General features: G+C 51.1%; 1 protein-coding gene across 10 annotated transcripts in view; it reads right to left on the reverse strand.

Annotated features, from left to right (window-relative positions):
- ASTN2 (astrotactin 2) overlaps window positions 1-18,405 on the reverse strand; it is a 471,703-nt gene that overhangs the window by 244,769 nt on the left and 208,529 nt on the right. For all 10 annotated transcript variants that reach the window (XM_064171672.1, XM_064171662.1, XM_064171667.1 and 7 more), the window contains 4 exons: window positions 18,064-18,231; window positions 6,250-6,334; window positions 6,013-6,087; window positions 4,716-4,853 (listed from right to left, as the gene is read on the reverse strand). In XM_064171672.1, coding sequence (XP_064027742.1) covers window positions 4,716-4,853; window positions 6,013-6,087; window positions 6,250-6,334; window positions 18,064-18,231 — 466 coding nt within the window. The remainder of the gene's footprint in view (window positions 1-4,715; window positions 4,854-6,012; window positions 6,088-6,249; window positions 6,335-18,063; window positions 18,232-18,405) is intronic.

An 18,405-nucleotide genomic window follows, 5' to 3' on the forward strand; every position in this document is an offset into this window, starting at 1 on the left:
GTTGCAAGATAAATAGCTCCAAAGGCACCCTGCTCATCGGGTCAGAGCAGAGGAGGTTCTCACAGACAGCCCAACACAATGCTCTTGAGCACCAAACACAGCAATGCCCCTGCTCACTGACTGCATCCAGCCAGAGCAGCCCCAGCATTAGCTCCTCCACACCACCACCCTCCACCCAGGTGGCATCACCTCAGTTTCCACTCACCTCAGGGTGCCTGGGCCCCTGAGCTTGCAGCCTGCTCCCCGTTTGAGAAGTGTTTAAGTTCTAATGCAGAAATAAGATATTGCTTTTTGGTTTTCACTGTATCTATGGAAGCTTCCATAATTCACCATGAAATATTTATCACCACATTTATTAAAGTTTTAATAATTCAGCACCTCCTGTATGCCAGATCCCAGCACTGTGAACTTGCCTCCCTTACTCTACCTGGGTCACTCCAATATTTATACCTGGAATTCTCAGCTCAGCTGCCATTTATGAGCAGAGCAGGCAAACAGCCTGTGCTGGTTAGAGGCTAATTGGAATACTGGAATGAGGGAAATTAGATCATTGGTTGTGAAAGGAAAATAATCATAGATTCATAGAATCATAGAATCAGTCAGGGTTGGAAGGGACCACAAGGATCATCCTGCTCCAACTCCCCTGCCACAGGCAGGGACACCTCACACTAGATCAGACTGTAGAGCCTCTTGCAGCCTGGCCTTAAACACCTCCAGGGATGAGGCTTCCACCACCTCCCCGGACAACCCACTCCAGGGTCTCACCACCATCATGGTGAAGAACTTCTTCCTAACATCCTGTTTGCCCTGAGTGCTGAATGGAGCAGCTCCAAGGGCACTGCACCACTTCACACAGCCTTTGGGGAAGGAGCAAGGACCAGAAGACAAGGACCACAAAATCACAGAATCAGCCAGGTTGGCAGAGACCTCCAAGGTCATCCAGTCCAACCTAGCACCCAGCCCTATCCAGCCATCTAGACCATGGCACTAAGTGCCCCAGCCAGGCTTTGCTTCAACACCTCCAGGGATGGTGACTCCACCACCTCCCTGGGCAGCCCATTCCAATAGCAAAAGCTTTGTTTCACATCATGCCTGTGGAGAAGGTGAAACCTTCAAGGCAGCAAAGTTACACAGTGATGAAGCCTCAAGTCAGTGTGGGATGAATGGGTACCTGCTCTATAACATGCTGCAGAAACCCTCTGTATTTGTTCCCTGGTCCTCTGAGACATAGAAAAGCCTGGTGCAACCCAGAAAAAAAAATCTTAACACCTGGGACCAACTCAGTAAATCTCAGAGCCTGGGAGCAGCCCAGGAAAACATCTCAAACCATACCAGGCAGGCCAGCAAGCATGGTCTGGGCATCAGAGAATCTTAGAACCCTTCCTAACATCCAGTCTGAATCTACCCATTTCCAGCTTTGTTCCATTCCCCTTAGTCCTATAACTACCTGACAGCCTAAAAAGTCCCTCCCCAGCTTTCTTTATCTGCATCATTATCTGTATCATTTCTTGGGTTTGCCAAAAGGGATAAAAAGCCAACAAGCAAACCATTTGTCCCACTTCATTCTGGGACATTCTGCTTCTCTTTCAATCTGCTCTAATATCTCCTCACTAAAAAACTGTAGAATCAGAGAATGGTTTAGGTTGGAAGGGATCTCAAGGATCATTCAGTTCTAACCTCCACCCCCAGGTAGGGACACCTCCCACTAGAACAAGTCACTTAAGGCCTCATCCAGCCTGGCTTTGAACACCTCCAGGGAGGCAGCAGCCATATCCTCCTTGGGCAACCTGTGCCAGTGTCTCACCATCCTCACTGCAAAGTACTTCCTCCTGACATCCAGTTTCAATCTCCCCTCTGCAGGTTTAAACCCATTACTCCTTGTCCTGTCATTATAAGACCTTGTCTGTAATCCCTCCCCAGCCCTCCTGTAGCCCCATTCAGATACTGGAAGGCTACTCCAAGGTCTCCTCAAAGCCTTTTCTTCTCCAAGCTGCAGAGCCCCAACTTTCATAGCCTGCCCTCATAGCAGAGCTGCTCTGAGTGGAAGCTTTGCTGATTTTGATTGTCTGTCTGGGAAGGGAAAGAGAGAGGGGAAAGAGAGAGGGGAAAGAGAGAGGGGAAAGAGAGAGGGGAAAGAGAGAGGGGAAAGAGAGAGGGGAAAGAGAGAGGGGAAAGAGAGAGGGGAAAGAGAGAGGGGAAAGAGAGAGGGGAAAGAGAGAGGGGAAAGAGAGAGGGGAAAGAGAGAGGGGAAAGAGAGAGGGGAAAGAGAGAGGGGAAAGAGAGAGGGGAAAGAGAGAGGGGAAAGAGAGAGGGGAAAGAGAGAGGGGAAAGAGAGAGGGGAAAGAGAGAGGGGAAAGAGAGAGGGGAAAGAGAGAGGGGAAAGAGAGAGGGGAAAGAGAGAGGGGAAAGAGAGAGGGGAAAGAGAGAGGGGAAAGAGAGAGGGGAAAGAGAGAGGGGAAAGAGAGAGGGGAAAGAGAGAGGGGAAAGAGAGAGGGGAAAGAGAGAGGGGAAAGAGAGAGGGGAAAGAGAGAGGGGAAAGAGAGAGGGGAAAGAGAGAGGGGAAAGAGAGAGGGGAAAGAGAGAGGGGAAAGAGAGAGGGGAAAGAGAGAGGGGAAAGAGAGAGGGGAAAGAGAGAGGGGAAAGAGAGAGGGGAAAGAGAGAGGGGAAAGAGAGAGGGGAAAGAGAGAGGGGAAAGAGAGAGGGGAAAGAGAGAGGGGAAAGAGAGAGGGGAAAGAGAGAGGGGAAAGAGAGAGGGGAAAGAGAGAGGGGAAAGAGAGAGGGGAAAGAGAGAGGGGAAAGAGAGAGGGGAAAGAGAGAGGGGAAAGAGAGAGGGGAAAGAGAGAGGGGAAAGAGAGAGGGGAAAGAGAGAGGGGAAAGAGAGAGGGGAAAGAGAGAGGGGAAAGAGAGAGGGGAAAGAGAGAGGGGAAAGAGAGAGGGGAAAGAGAGAGGGGAAAGAGAGAGGGGAAAGAGAGAGGGGAAAGAGAGTGGGGAGCTTTGAGCCCCTTCTGGGCAGCTTCCTTTTTCCATGGGGGAGTCTGGATTCCTGTGTTACTTCTACCTGGTATTTAACTGCAAATACCTGTAACTATGCTGTGTATACATGCTTGTACACTCTGCTTTGCTGTAAACATAGCCTCTTCTTACTTCCAAGCCGCCTGAGCTGGTCTGGTAAATTTCAACTGTGTGTCGGGGAGGGGGGCTGGGGAGGGGAAGATCCTAACCCACTGCACAGCCTCTGTGTCAGAAGCTCTCCTCCCCCTTCCTGGCATTCATCCATCCCGACTGAGGCTCTTCCATGAGGAGCAGAGCCCAGAGACAATTACTGCACTGGAGCAGAAGCAAGCTTCTGAGCCTCTGCTCTTGCTAACGCACTTGTAACGAAGATGTGAGGAGGCAAGAAAGAAATAATGTTCTCCTGGCATTTGGGCTGGGAAAATATTAGCATAAAACAAGGCAACCCTTCACCTTCTCAAATGAATTGCAGTAGTCTTCTGCAGACAAGAAAAACAATGCTCCTGAGGGAGCCAAACTGTGATAGATATGAACCATCCATCTCCTTTTGCAGGAGAGGGAACAAACACTAATTAGCAACAAAAACACACTTGGAAGTGAGGATCTCCTGGATGCCAGTTGGCTCCACCATAGATTTTGTAGGCACCTGCTCCAACCACAGCCCTGCCAAGATGATGGGAATGAAGAATAGAAAACCACCACCTCATCTCTCTGGGAAAAGACAGAGGGGGCTGGAGGAACAGAAAGGTTCTTCTAATGCCCAGGAAGATAATCCACAACGGACAGGAATTCAGAGGTGAGGAAAATGTGCCTTGAGTCAACAGGAGAAGGCAATAAGAAGGAAGGGAGGCATTACAGAGTCTCCCTAGCACCCAACTGTCATATGCTCAGGCTTAATTTAATTGGGGAGAGGGAAATACACACTGAGCACCTCAGGAATTAAATCCTTCTAGCTCATAGTTAAACCCTGGTAAACCAGACAGAGAAGGACAATCACCACCACTGCTCTCCTCCCAGGTAGAGGCTGCTGCTCCCCTGCCAGCTGGAGCACAGAGGACAACCATTATGCCTGGTTCATTTTCCAGGTGACTCCCCTCCACCAGCTGCCCAGCAAACAGCCTCTCCTTTCACCAGGGTAGTTCTCCTCCTGCAAAACCCTCTTAGGTCCTGCTTCTGACCTAGGCTGTCACAAGACCTCTGTTTAAAGTACAAACTAGCCAGAACGGGGGAGCCACAGAAACGTCCAGGCATTTACTGAATGCTAGGAAGGCAAAAGCTCTTCTGGCTCTACAATATGTGGACGAGTGATCTAGGCTTTCACCAGGCTCTGACCTTGCTCCTTCACAGCAGACTAAGCAGGGCTGGGTGGGTGTGGAGTTTCTGAAAGGTGACAGCACCTCCACACTGCTAAATGCATCAATCTAAGCCACACAGTCTAACATTGGATTTAAACCAGTTTAAAACTGCCTTGCCACAGGCTCAGCACAATTTGCATGACTGGATTGGCAGATTTCAAAGGTATATACACAGGTCTGGCTTAGACCCATCAGGATCAGGATTGTCCAGAGAGCTATCACATTGGATTTCTGATCAGATGAAAATGAATCAAAATTATCATCCTGGGAATGCCTGAATCCTCCATAATATCCTGTAGAGCAGTGCAGGCACTCAGGTGTGAGGAGAACAAGAAATCTGCTTCCTACCTGACATCTGCTGGATCTTCTGTCACCAGAACATCTGTCTTGCAGCTGGCGAGAGGATTGATGGAAAGCTCCACAGGGGGCACCACAAAGCTCTTACTGACAGGCAGCCACAAGCCTTGACCCAAACTGTAGGTAGACCTGGAATAAGGATAAAGGTGTTAGATAGAAACAGGGTGTCCACAGTGGCCACCTGACCACTTGGAAGTCAGAATAATGAATAGAGTAGAATAGAATAGAATAGAATAGTATCAATCAGGTTGGAAGAACCCTCCAAGATCATCCAGTCCAACCTAGCACCCAGCCCTAGCCAGTCAATCAGACCATGGCACTAAGTGCCTCATCCAGGCTTCTCTTGAACACCTCCCGGGACAATGACTCCACCACCTCCCTGGGCAGCCCATTCCAATGCCAATCACTCTCTCTGACAACAACTTCCTCCTAACATCCAGCTTAGATCTACCCTTGCACTTAAGACTGTGTCCCCTTGTTCTGTTGCTGCTTGCCTGGCAGAAGAGCCCAACCCCACCTGGCTACAGCCTCCCTTCAGGTAGTTGTAGACAGCAATGAGCTCTGCCCTGAGCCTCCTCTTCTGCAGGCTGCACACCCCCAGCTCCCTCAGCCTCTCCTCACAGGGTTTGTGTCCCAGGCCTCTCAACAGTTTTGTTGCCCTTCTCTGGACACATTCCAGTATCTCTACAAATGGTGGCACCATGGGTTAAATGAGTAATTTGATCTTGTTCTGAAAGCTAAATGAGAACTAGCTAGAAAGCTGACACAGAGAACATTGAATCACAGAATGGTTTGGGTTGAAAGGGACCTTAAAGATCACCTAGCTCAAACCACCCCACCATGGGCAGGGACACCTTCCAATGGAACAGATTGCTCACAGGCTGATCTTGAATGCTTCTAGGGAGGGGGCACCCAGAACCTCTCTGGGTAATCTGCTCCAGTGTCACACCATGCTCACAGATGTAGGGGGCATCAAGCTCTCCTTTTCAGTCATTTCTGTGCACATTCTCCTTGCTTCTACTGAGCCATGTCTAGTCAAGGAGATGAGAGGGAAATCCTTCCCTGTCTGCAGAAGATGGACAAATCTTTCATGTTCCTCAAAGGCAAGTGACACTCATGTGTCCAATCTAGCACAACAAGACAGAGCTGGGATGGCAGCATCTAAATGGTAGCATCCACTGGGATGTCCTCACTCCTGACCATCACAGAATCACAGAGTGATAGGGGTTGGAAGGTACCTCTGAAGATCATCTAGTCCAGCCCCCAAGCTGAACATCCTCTGACTCACCTGAGTATCTTCTCAGGTGCCTGCTCTCCTGTGACCAAGTCGTATCCCCGCTCGAGTGTTGTGTAGGGCCACGGCCTGGTGGGCAGAGAAGGAAAGAGCAGATGTGGACTGTCGCTTGGCAAGGAGAGTGGCACAGCCCAGCCCTGGGTCTATGGTGCTGGCAATGGTTGGTGGGGAGGAGACCTGGGCTGCTCCCCAGTGTGGGGGCCAGGAGAGAGCAAACTCATCAGCACTCACCCTTCGCTGTGTCCCCAGTCGCTGCGCACACACAAGTGGCGATGGATAGGGTCTGGGGCGTAGCCTTCATGGCAGCTGCACTCTCCTGAAAGAGAAGAGAGGAGGCTGAGTCCTTTTTGCCCCAAAGGCACATCAGTGACCACAGTGTCAGGCTCTCCTGCCCTGATGCCCATCTCTGTTCACAGCTATTCCTAGCTCCTGCTATGGATCTGAAACTCCTCTGAAACCTCCTGGAGCTGCAGAGGAGAAGACAGAGAGGCAGAAAGCTGCAAGAAACCTGAGGCTCTTCTGGGGGGGGTTATGTGGAGTAGCACCCACAGCAGCTGGGGAGGGGACTTCATGATGCCAAATGTTTGTCCTTAACCTGTGTTCCTGTGCAGTTCTGCAGCTATCCAAGCTCAGCAAACCTCTGCACAAAGGCCTCCAAGAACCCCTCATGATCCTCAGAGAGATGAGCCCATGTGGATCTGCCCCCTGACCAGGTCCCTGTGAGCCCTGCCCACGTCCCTGGCAGAAGGGCTGGCTCTGGGGCCAATGGTTCACCCCTCATCAGGAACTGTGAGCTTGTTTGAGTACAACCACCGCCATGCATTTCCTGAGCAGGGGGATGCCTCAAACCCATCTCCTGCCCACTTTTCCTCCACCAGGATGGGATGGCACTCCCCTGCAGCCCAAACTCCTACGGGAGGATGCAGCAACCCTGAACTCCATCATCCCTCTGCAGAGGCACTCATGCTATGCCCCATCCCACCAGCCTTGTTTGCCTCCTTGCTTCCCTTTGCTCTCGGAGTGCTGGCTCACGCTGTTACACCCTTTTGACAGCAGCAGAAGACGTTTCCCACTCCACAAACCCAACTATGCTTGGCCCAAATTGATTCCACGTTTGGTAGAAATACATAACCCGGAGCAAGAAATGGCAGAATCAAAAGATTAATTGGATTTGCAGGTGGAGTTTCTGTTCCAAGCTGCTGCTGATGGGTTTTCCCCTCTTTCCAGCCTGCCTGACGTGTAGCAAGCTAAGCTGCAAACCCCAGCAGAGGTGGAGGACCTCGGGGGGGGTACCCCCATCGCAGTGATAATGCAGACTGGCAGGTACCTGTGTGCTCACTGGGATCCTAGGCAAGTCCTTAAAATGCCTCTTAGGGATTAAAGCAAAGAGCTCTACTGTCAAGGGGGGAGTCAGATGGGGGGGATTCTGCCACAGAGGTTTGTGAGCAAGAGCTGCCTGAAAAGGGGGAGGCAGCCAACAAAGAAAAGATGGGGAGCAAAGAGGTGGGGGGGGAAAGGAGACAGCTAATGATGTGCTAAAACGCAACAGCACCTTCATGAAATATTCACTGCCTTAAACACATCTAATATTAAAGATTAAATGTCCTGGGATTTGTCCTAGCAACTTGGAAGCACTGATTTATGATCTGTCAAAAGCTGCTAACCTCATGATTCATAACGGGAGCAGCAGGAACATTGCCTCTCCGAAGGGAAAGGGTTGGGGAGTGCGACGGCAGCGCTACCCCCTGCTCGGGCTCAGCCACGCCGGGGGGCTGGGGCGGGCTGGATGCGAGGCACTCTGGGTCCTAATGGCTCCATCAGTGCCTTTAAAAAAGGAGAAGTTATTTTTTCCTTGGGTGCTTAGTACGCAAGTTTCCCCAGCCCTGCTGTGGATCATTAATTCCTGGCACTTATTACATAACAAATATGTGCTCTGCAAATGAGAGACATCTCAAAGTGCTTGCGAAGCAGAGCTGGGAGTCTTGGGGCATCAGATCGAGCTCAGCTCCCTGCCACAGAAATTAGAGCAAGTTAGAGGAGGGTGGGGGGGAAAACATCTACAGAGGCTGGCATCGAGCAGCCCCAGTGCCTCCCTTCCTAAGGCTGGCTGGAGGTGCCAGGGGGGTGAGCCCCTTCCCCGTGGTGCAGGTTTCTTTTGTCTGTGGGTTTGGTTGCTGTTCCCTCCACCAGTTTGGCGTCGGAAGCAGAAACTCTATCAACCTGCAGAAATATTGATTTTATTGACTCCAAGCCCAGAGCTCCACCAGCTCCAGCCTTTATTGGGAGGTTTATTGGGAGGTTTATTTCAGTAAGTGAGAGGGCAAACGGTGGCAGCAGCCGGGGAGGAGGAGATGCAGGGCAGACAGAGCTGGGACACCAGGGAAAGCCATCCAGGGTACAGCTACCTGCACCTCACCAGGACCACTTGGGACCAGGTTTCCAGAGGTTTTCCAGGCAGATGTGCACCCCTTTGGCAGAGCTTCAGAAACTGGATAGGAAGGTTCTCAGCATGGATCTGGAGAAGTGGGGACCACCTCTTTGGGACAGATGGTTTAGGATCTATTTCTGTACCTAGAACCACAGAGAAGCCATTAAGGGGTTTCCAAAACAACTCAGCAGATCCTGCCGTGCTCTTAGAGGTTTCCCTCACCTTTTGCTCTCTCCCCATCAGCATCTACTCTGCTCCTTTGGCCCCCTGAGCTACTCTGTTATTTTCAGTCTGTCCCCATCCTCCCTGGGTGCAATGCTGAGCCTGAGAGGATGCTGAACCAAAGAGGACGCTGAGCCAGCCAAGTTAACCATCACAGACCAAGAAATACCTGCCAAAGTGCCTGAGTGGTAGGAATGGGGGTTCAGGTAACTTCCAACTCCTCTTTAGGCTAAGTGCATTTTCTCCAGACTCCACCACACTGCTAAAATGAATCAAAGCACCAAGAGCCACAGCAGTGCCTTTGCTCCGAGCTTCTAAACCCCAGGTGCTTCCAAAGGGCCACAGTCACCCCTCAGCATCACTTGGGCTAAGTCAGGATTCAGCCTGAGCTTCAAGCTCAACCACAATGACCAAGTTTTACAAACATCCACACCTGAAGCCAGCCACTTCCACAGGCCCTGCAGCATCTGCCTGCTGCAGGAGGACAAATGAATCAGGACCTGCAAACTGCTGTGACAAGGACCCGATTTCTGCAGCCACCAACCTGTGCCCTGCCCACGGTAAGAGCACAGTCTGGCATAGTCCTTCCTCTTCCTTTGGATTCCTAATCCATAAATCAGACTGGATAATCCATGGCAAATTTTGAGCTGTTCTAGCAAAAGGAAGGGTCACTGCTTGCTTGGTTTAAGTGACAGCAGGTCCCAGTTCTTGCCTCTGGAGGTCCCATGTTATATTTCCAGTGTGTTACGAAACAAACCTCTCTGTCACTGCAGAGAGAAGATGCATGAACTAGGAAATACAACACCTTAGCTCTGGCAAGAGGCTCAGAAAACACTTTTCTCATAGGACATGCAGCTATGTGGAAGGGCCAGGGGCGAGCTGAGCCCTTGGCACACAGCAGCACCCACAGAACTGCTCTCCATCCTCTCCTTCTCCTTTCTCCCCACTTACACAAAACCTCAGCACAGTCTATGCTGCCATGACTAACTAGAGGTGACATGGAGTCTCCATGCCAGTTCCTACTCTGTGAGAGCCAACCTCTGTCTGTAGCAGCAGAACATGTCCCCAGACACCACAGGTACATCTCACCTGCAGTCTCCCTCCTGTTGTGCCTTCCCCTAAGAGCCTCCTGGCAGCTCAGGCTGAAGTGCCATGCAGAGCCACACAAAGCAAGGCAGCAGGATGCTGCCTGGGCAGGATTAGGGAGTGCAGCCCATGGCACCTGGAGAAGCAGCCATGAGGCACCAGCCCACTTTGGCACCACTCCTGCCCTCAGCTGGGAAGAGGCAAAGGATCTGAAGCTCAGTCTGGATGAAGAGAGCAAACTAAGAACATGCAGACCTGGTTTCCACATGCAGACGTGAGCTTCTTCTGTCCATTTCTGAGCAAAGGGCTTCTCATGTGCCTGTGCTTCACACTGGCTTTAGTGCTGGAGCTGTGGAAGGGCAGGGCTGGCTGGAGCAGCCACGGCTTTTGGCTCAGGGTTGGCCCATGCTGAGGCTCATACCTGGTTCATGCCTGAAGGAAATTAACACAAGCCACATCCAAGCTCATCACCTCCAGTGGCACAGGCACTGGTTGACTGGCCAGGGCTGGGTGCTAGGTTGGACTGGATGATCTTGGAGGCCTCTTCCAACCTGGCTGATTCTATCATTACCATCTGCTCAGCTCCTGAGCCATGATACAAAGGAGGATCCCCTGGGGCACACATGCAAGGCTGATGCAAGCAAGCAGTGAGAGGTCCTAAAGGTAGACCAAGGGTGGTCTGCAATGCCATGGCTGTCATGGTGTCCCTGGTCTTCAAACAGCTTATGGGCATGGCTTTGGGATGTGGCTTAACGACCATGGTGGTGTTGGGTTGGACTCAATGATCTCCAAAGGCTTTTCCAACAGAAACAGTTCCATGATTCTATGCTCTTCTGGGGTGAACACTGCCCAGAGCTGACCATGGCAGGGTGAGAAGCCACCTCCTGCACCGCTAGTGGAACAGGTCAAGCCAGGGAGGTGGGTCCAGAGGTGGCTCTGTACGTCAAAACTCGTTTCTCTTCCCTCCTTGCCACAGTCTTTAGACAATCACAGAAATGCCATTACAGGAACATTAGCAGCTGCAGGATTAACGACCTTAATGGCAGAAAATGAGTCTGAAGGCAGCCCAGATAACCTTAGCTCAGCCCCTAAAAGGCCTGCATTTTGATTGCTGTTTATGTAGAACACTTCAGCCTGAAGCTAAATTAGCTTGGGACTTAACTGCCTCCTGCCCTGCTTGGTGCACAAGGCAAGCTGTGCCACCACAGGAAAAGAAATCATCTATTACATGGGGTTTGACCAAGTTATTAAACTCCATACCTTGGAGAGACAGAACCTCATCTTATAAAAGTCTAAGTCAATAAAGACACCAGGATGCTCCAGCAGTGAAAACAGCAGAAGTGCAGGAGAACAAACAAATATTACTTGACGTACAGGGAAGCTGCAAGATATTAAATTGAGCTGTGTGAGAAACTTGCTGTTTCCATAAACACAACCACATCCTGGTCACCTCCTGATTTACATGCTCAGCTCTGCACCCTCCAAATCCCCTTAACAGGTTGCCTTTCAAAAAAAATGGCTCTGTTTAAAGACGACTTTCATCTGTCTCCTGCCTGCAAGACCCCTGTCCTACCCAGACAGCAACACCATCTGTGGCTCTGGTGACAAACCAACCCATTTGGAACATGATGGAAACCCTGAGTTGTTTTTTTTCTTCCCTTCTTCTTCTTTTTTTTGATCTCCTCCTGCCAATTTCCACCAAAAAAAAAACCACCAATCCCCTTTGCTACCACATCTCATTTGGTCCTTACAAGCCTGTGCCTACTGTTTCGGGAGGTGTCATCATTGTGGATGCAAAGGAGAGGATTTTGATGGAGAAATACCTGATTTATAGCTGGAGGAAAAAAAAAACCCACGCATTTGCACCTGCTAATCAAGGTAGCTATCCATCTCATTTATGCCACTGCTCCAGCAAGCCTGACAGCACAAAATCAGAGGCTGTTTCTTCCAGCATTTGGCCCTAAGGGACCAATTCTCCAGCAGGTCTCTTCAGCGATGCCCACAGAATGTGCAAGTGAATCAGTTTTGTGCATACAAAGCAGGTAATTGTGCTCACAAATCAGGATTTGCATATGGCAGAGGAAACAGGAGCTTCTCAGAAATGCTCCTGGTGCTGCTGAGGGGGTCCAGAGAGAAAGCAACACTCCTGGATGTTACTCAGAGCATCCCAGCACATGGCAGGAGCGGCTGTGCTGGCAACAGACTCAACATCTGTCCAAAACATGGAGAGCTGACTGCAAGTCGTGACAGGGTTGTCAAACCCTCCAACAGGCTGCCCAAGTGGAGGGACTGAAAGGATCACAGAGGGAGGGAATTGATACATCACAGAATCACCTGGCTGGAAAAGATCTTAAGCTCATCAGTTCCAACCATAGCCTAATATCTGCCTGGACACAACTGTCAGATCATGGCCCTCGGCATCACATCCAGATGCCTTTTAAACACCTCCAGAGATGGTGACTCTACAACCTCCCTGGGCAGCCTGTTCAAGTGCCAAATGATCTTTCTGGTGAAGATTTTTTCTTAGCATCCAAATTAAATCTCCTCTGCTGCAACCTGAGGCCATTTCCTCTTGTCCTATCATTTGCTACGTGGGAGAAGAGGCTGGCCCCCACCTCACTGCAACCCCCTTACTGGAGGATGTGAAGATGTGGAGCTCAGGGATATGGTTTAGGAGTGACCTGGCAGTGATGGGCTAATGGTTGGAGACTTGATGATCTTAAAGGTCTTTTCCAATCTAAATGATTTGATCATTCTATGATTCTAAGCCCAAATAAAGGAGAAACCTTCCCTGTTCTTGCTTCAAGCAGCACAGTCAGCATCTACTGAGCGGATTGGGTGTTTTGGATAAACCTCTTCAGCTAAGGAGCATATCACACAGAATCACAGAGTGTCAGGGGCTGGAAGGGACCTCCAAAGCTCATCCAGTCCAACCCCCATGCCAGAGCAGGATGTCCTATACCAGATCACACAGGAACATGCCCAGACAGGTTTTGAGTATCTCCAGAGAGGGAGACTCCACAACCCCTCTGGGCAGCCTGTTCCAATGCTCTGTCACCCTCACAGGGAAAAAAAATTCCTCCTCATGCTTATATGAAACTTCCTATGCCTCAGCTTCCACCCATTGGCCCTTGTGCTGTCATCAGGCATCACCCAGCAGAGCCTGGCTCCAGCCTCCTGGCACTCACCCTGTACATCTTTATAACCATTGATGAGGTCACCTCTCAGGCTCCTCTTCTCCAAGCAGCACAGTCTCAACTCCCTCAGGCTCTCCTTGTAAGAGAGAAGTTCCATTCCCTTAACCACCTCTGTGGCTTTGTGCTGGATTCTCCAAGCAGTTCTATGTCCCTCTTGAAGTGGGGGGCCCAAGTGGATACAGTACTCCAGATACAGCCTCACCAGAGCAGAGGGGCAGAAGAACATTCTCTTGACCTACTAGCCACAGCTGATACACCCCAGAATGGCATTGGCCCCCCTGGCCACAAGAGCACTTTGCTGGCTCATGGTCAACCTTCCCCCAGCAAGGTCAAGGTACCTGTCCCATGCTACATGGCAGCATGTGCCAAGGCCACTCTGTCATCTCCACAGGGGAAGACCCTCAACAGCATCCCTTTATTTATGTATTTGCAGTCAAGTAAGACCAACCTGCTCAGCAGGGGGAGGACAGAAAGCTGTCTTTCTGCTCCTGTGCAGATGTTGGTGCTCCCACGAGCTCTGCAGTGTGGGTTTGAGATCTGTTGGGGGGCAGCAATCATTTAATTAAAGAGCAAGGCACATGGCAAAGACACCAAGGGAAGGCAAATTAAGGCCAGGCAAGCAAAAATGTATTTTGGCATTTCCTAGTGTTTGAGAGCCTCCGCTTCCAGGGCGGATTATTACTCATACTGAAGTAGCACTTGGTGGCTGGAGACATGAGTCAGCACATTGTACAGATGGATCTTGTACAAAACTCCAACTCAGAAGAGGTTTTCAAGGCTGGGAAGGGGTAACAGCTTGAGTCCAACCTAGCACCCAGCCCTAGCCAGTCAACCAGACCATGGCACTAAGTGCCCCAGCCAGGCTTTGCTGAAACTCCTCCAGGGATGGAGACTCCACCACCTCCCTGGGCAGCCCATTCCAATGCCAATCACTCTCTCTGACAACAACTTCCTCCTAACATCCAGCCTAGACCTACCCCGGCACAATTTGAGACTGTGTCCCCTTCTTCTGTTGCTGCTTGCCTGGCAGAAGAGTCCAACCCCACCTGGCTACAGCCTCCCTTTCAGGTAGTTGCAGACAGCAATGAGCTCTGCCCTGAGCCTCCTCTTCTGCAGGCTGCACCCCCCCAGCTCCCTCAGCCTCTCCTCACAGGGCTGTGCTCCAGGCCCCTCACCAGCTTCATTGCCCTTCTCTGGACACATTCCAGTATCTCAACATCGTTTTTGAATTAAGGAGCCCAGAACTGGACACAGCACTCAAGGTGTGGCCTGAGCAGTGCTGAGTACAGGGGCAGAATAACCTCCCTTGTCCTACTGCCCACACTGTTCCTGATCCAGGTCAGGATGCCATTGGCTCTCTTGGCCACCTGGGCACGCTGCTGGCTCATCTTCAGCTACTATCTACCAGCACCCTCAGGTCCCTTTCTTCCTGGCTGCTCTCAGCCACTGTCCCCAGCCTGTAGCACTGCTTGGGGTTGTTGAGAACGAGTCCTGCCCAGAAGTCTGCCAACACCTTGGTGAAAGGAAGATTCGGGACAAGGCTATATCCACACTGCCACAAAGAGCATCTGCAAGGGAAGACTGAAGTCAGATTAGCTCTAAATGTGCTGGAGGACCTCATGGCTGGCTTGGCTGCTCCTCATGGGGGAAACCTTCAAGGCTTTCACCCTCCTGCCACACCTCTGTCCACCTTCCTCATGGATGCTTAGCCCAGTCCAAGATGAGAGAGTACAGAAGAAACCCTCAGCACCCACCAGTTGGGATGCTCATAGAGATGATAAAATCCCTGACCTGAAAAGGTCGAAATCTAGGCAGGATTTATGTCCCATAGTAAAAGCACAGACCTGCCTCTCTCATGGTGATAAAAATAAATCAACCTTAAAAATAGAATGGCATTAATAAAAATAAATCTAAAAATACAGGCAGTGCATCAAGGAGTCACAGTCTGCTCCCAGCCTGGCATGGAAGCTGCTCACCAGTTAAGGGCTGCTCAACCATGATGAGCAGAAGTGGTGTGCAGGGCTATATCCTGGAGTGGGCTGTCAAGTAGGTCCTTCCAAAGGTCTAATTTTCAGTGGGTGTTTGCTAAGCTCTTGTGAAGTTTGGACCTCTTAAGGGAGTCTTAGGTTCAGTCTGTGAAAATCCACAGCCCCTCTGGCCACTCCTGCTCTATGCCAGTGGGATCTACAGGGGTAGACAGGAGAAAGAGTTTGCTTTATCCACCTGCTGGAGAGAGATAAACCCCACTGGAGATTTTGGGTGATGAATCTGAAGGCTCAGATCAAGGTTGCTCTGCCCTCACCCCCCATCACGAGTAAGCAGGGAGGATGGGAACCAGGGCTGGAGCTGTAGAGCAGCTGGTGAGGTTAGGATCCAGAGCAGAGCTCACCAGCATCGCTCCCTCCTGAGATCTGACTCATCCTGCTCCAGCGTGGGGCACCCAGCCAGAGCAGCAGAGTTGGGTCCCCTGCAGTGAGCTGGGGACACAGGGGAGCAGCAGCTGGGTCAGCACAGGACAACAGTCACTCCAGGTAAGGATTCAATAAGCATGGGGCTGGTGAGTGGCAACATGGGGCCCTTCCAGCAGGCAAGTCATTGGCTCCATACAACCTCTCCATGGTTTCTGCTGAAGGCAGAATGTTTTCTCTCCTCCTCTGAACAAGAGGACAGCTGAATGCATCTTCCCTCACTCACTGAGGTGGCTGAAACAATCCTGCTCTGTAACACCTGGGTGAGAAGAGCCTCTTCCTGCACCATCTCCATTTACCAGGGTGGCTGTTGACACCTCCCAGCCCTCCTTGGCACTGTAGGTGATACCCAGGGCTCATTTACGTGGGGAGTTCATTCTGCTGCAGTGATGCATGCCAGTGCCTCTGTGTAGGCAAGCCTTGAGGAACAGGAGTACTAAGAATAGAACATTGTCTTGACCAGGAAAGTGAATTTATGAGATCAAGTTCAGTATTTGCAGGGAGGGATGAAACCAGGGTCACTCTCCCAGCCCATGGCTTGTTCACAGCTTTGGAGGATTTCTTCCTCTCAAGATGCTGTGTATTAACAGCACCATCCACGGCAGTGGGAGGTTTAGAAAAAGCCTTCTCCTCTGTGCCACCACTCTTCACCCCCACCAGCAAAACCAGCAACCAGCATCCCTACTTGCAGCCACAAGTCTCAAACACATTTAGCAAAGGAAACTTCACTGCTAAGAGAGGGGAAAGTGGCTCACAGCGAGAGCCAGGGAGAACGTGGGAATAGAGCTTCTCTGTGAGGAGGGAGGGGCTTGAGTGCTCTTCAGATGCAGAGCATACCAGGAGCAACAGGGCCACTTGTCTCCATGCCACCAAGAAGGTTCCCACCTGAGGTGAGGCACTGGGGAGCAGGAGCAATGCTCACCACTGCCTGTGTTATAAAAACAGCACAATCTCTGACCTCCCTTCCCATGCAAGGTCCTGTCACCTATACCAGCTGAGATGTCCCTCAGGATCAGACATCACAGGTGTCAGGGGTTGGAAGGGACCCAAAGAGATCATCCAGTCCAACCCCCCTCCCAGAGCAGGACCATCCAACCTAGCTCAGGTCACAGAGCAACACATCTAGACAGGCCTTGAAAGTCTCCAGAGAAGGAGACTCCCCAACCTCTCTGGGAAGCCTGTTCCAGTGCTCTGGGACCCTTACAGTAAAAAAGTTCCTCCTTGTGGTGAGGTGGAACCTGCTGTGCTGCAGCTTGCATCCATTGCTCCTTGTCCTATGTCTCCTAAGAGCCAGTCATTGCCTGGGGTCATATACTTAGTCCCACCCATGCAGAACCTTCATTCACTAGTTGCACATTTGCTGTTTCCTCTGTTCCCAAGCTCACTGAAGACTCCAGGATCCCTGTTTGTCACCTAGGAGCACATAGGGCAGAAAGAAAGGTGACATTTCTCCTTTGCCTGGCCCTACATCTGTGAGTCCCAGGAGAGCTGGCTGCTGCTTTGCAGGGGCAGCCTTTGTGTGCAAGTAGAATGTACTCAAAGAGGTCATCTACAGGTGAGGAAAGATGCAGATACCACAGCAATCCTCACTATCAGTACAGGCTGGGGAAGGAGGTGTTAGAGAGCAGCCCTATGTAAAGGGACTTGGGGATGCTGGTGGATAAGAAGCCAGACATGAGCAGACAGTGCCATAAAACAAATCATATCTTGGGCTGCAGCTAAAGCAGTGTGGGCAGCAGAGCCAGAGAGGAGATTCTGCCACTTTGCTCTGGTGAGACCTCACCTGGAGAACTGCATCCAGTTCTAGAGCCCTCATTATAGGAAGTACATGGAACTGATGGAGCAGGTCCAGAGGAGGCCATGAAAATGATCAGAGGGTTGGAGCAGCTCTGCTGTGAGGACAGGCTGAGGGAGCTGAGGGTGTTCAGTCTAGAGAGGAGGAAGCTCCAGGGGAGTCTAATAGCAGCCTTCCAGTACCTGAAGGGGGCCTATAGGAAGGATGGAGAGAAGCTGTTTACAAATGCCTGCAGGGACAAGACAGGGGCAATGGGTTCAAGCTTGAGAAGAGCATATTTAGGTTGGATGTTAGGAACAAGTTCTTCACTATGAGGGTGGTGGAGCACTGCAACAGGTTGCCCAGGGAGCTGGTTGAGGCCCCTTCCCTGGAGACATTCAAGGTAAGGCTTGACAGGGCCCTGGGTGACCTGGTCTGGTGGGGATGTCCCTGCTGAGTGCAGGGGGGCTGGACCAGATGACCTCCTGAGGTCCCTTCTGGCCCAGCCCATTCTATGATTCTATCAGCTCCATGAGGATTCAACCTGGCTAATCATCAGGCAGGATCACCAACAGGAATCGCGATGCTTTGACGTGGAGTGGTCAAGAAAGAAAAGGGATGGAGATGGGGCAAGCTCAAGAGCTGATTTTCCAGACTGGACAGCAAAATAGCCTCAGTTAGAAGCAGAAAAGCTCCACATGCCTGCAGCTGCCACCCCTTGAAATCCCCATCCCCACACTTTGTTGTGTGACCCTGCTGGTACCTCTCCGTTCCCAACGCTACCACCAGGACAATGCAGCTGTCGAAGTACCCAGAGACAAACCTTCTCCAAGCTTTCCACAGTCTTCAGTCTTCCCCAGCCTCCCTTACCTGTCTCTTGGTCACACAGCTGCTCACAGGCATCGGTGGTCCTCTGTCCACAGAGGTCTCTCACCCAGGGGGACGTGGCATTGATCTGATAGTAGAGGGAGAGCTTGGCTGGATTAAGCCAGTCGGAGATGTCCAAGTAGCTGCCCTCGCTCACAACGAAGCTGCTGCCTGGAGAGTGGGGAAAAAAAATCAGTGTAAAAATGACAAAAATCCCAAACAAAGGTGTGGTCTGGCCCAGCAGAAAACCACTCATCCCTTCAGGAGGTGCTGTGATGTCAAGATCAGAAAAATAATACCAAGCTCACAAACACCTGGACCCAAGGAGCTCCACATGACCCTTCC

This window comes from Pogoniulus pusillus, chromosome 35 (genome assembly GCF_015220805.1).
Source record: "Pogoniulus pusillus isolate bPogPus1 chromosome 35, bPogPus1.pri, whole genome shotgun sequence".
Taxonomy (NCBI): domain Eukaryota; kingdom Metazoa; phylum Chordata; class Aves; order Piciformes; family Lybiidae; genus Pogoniulus; species Pogoniulus pusillus.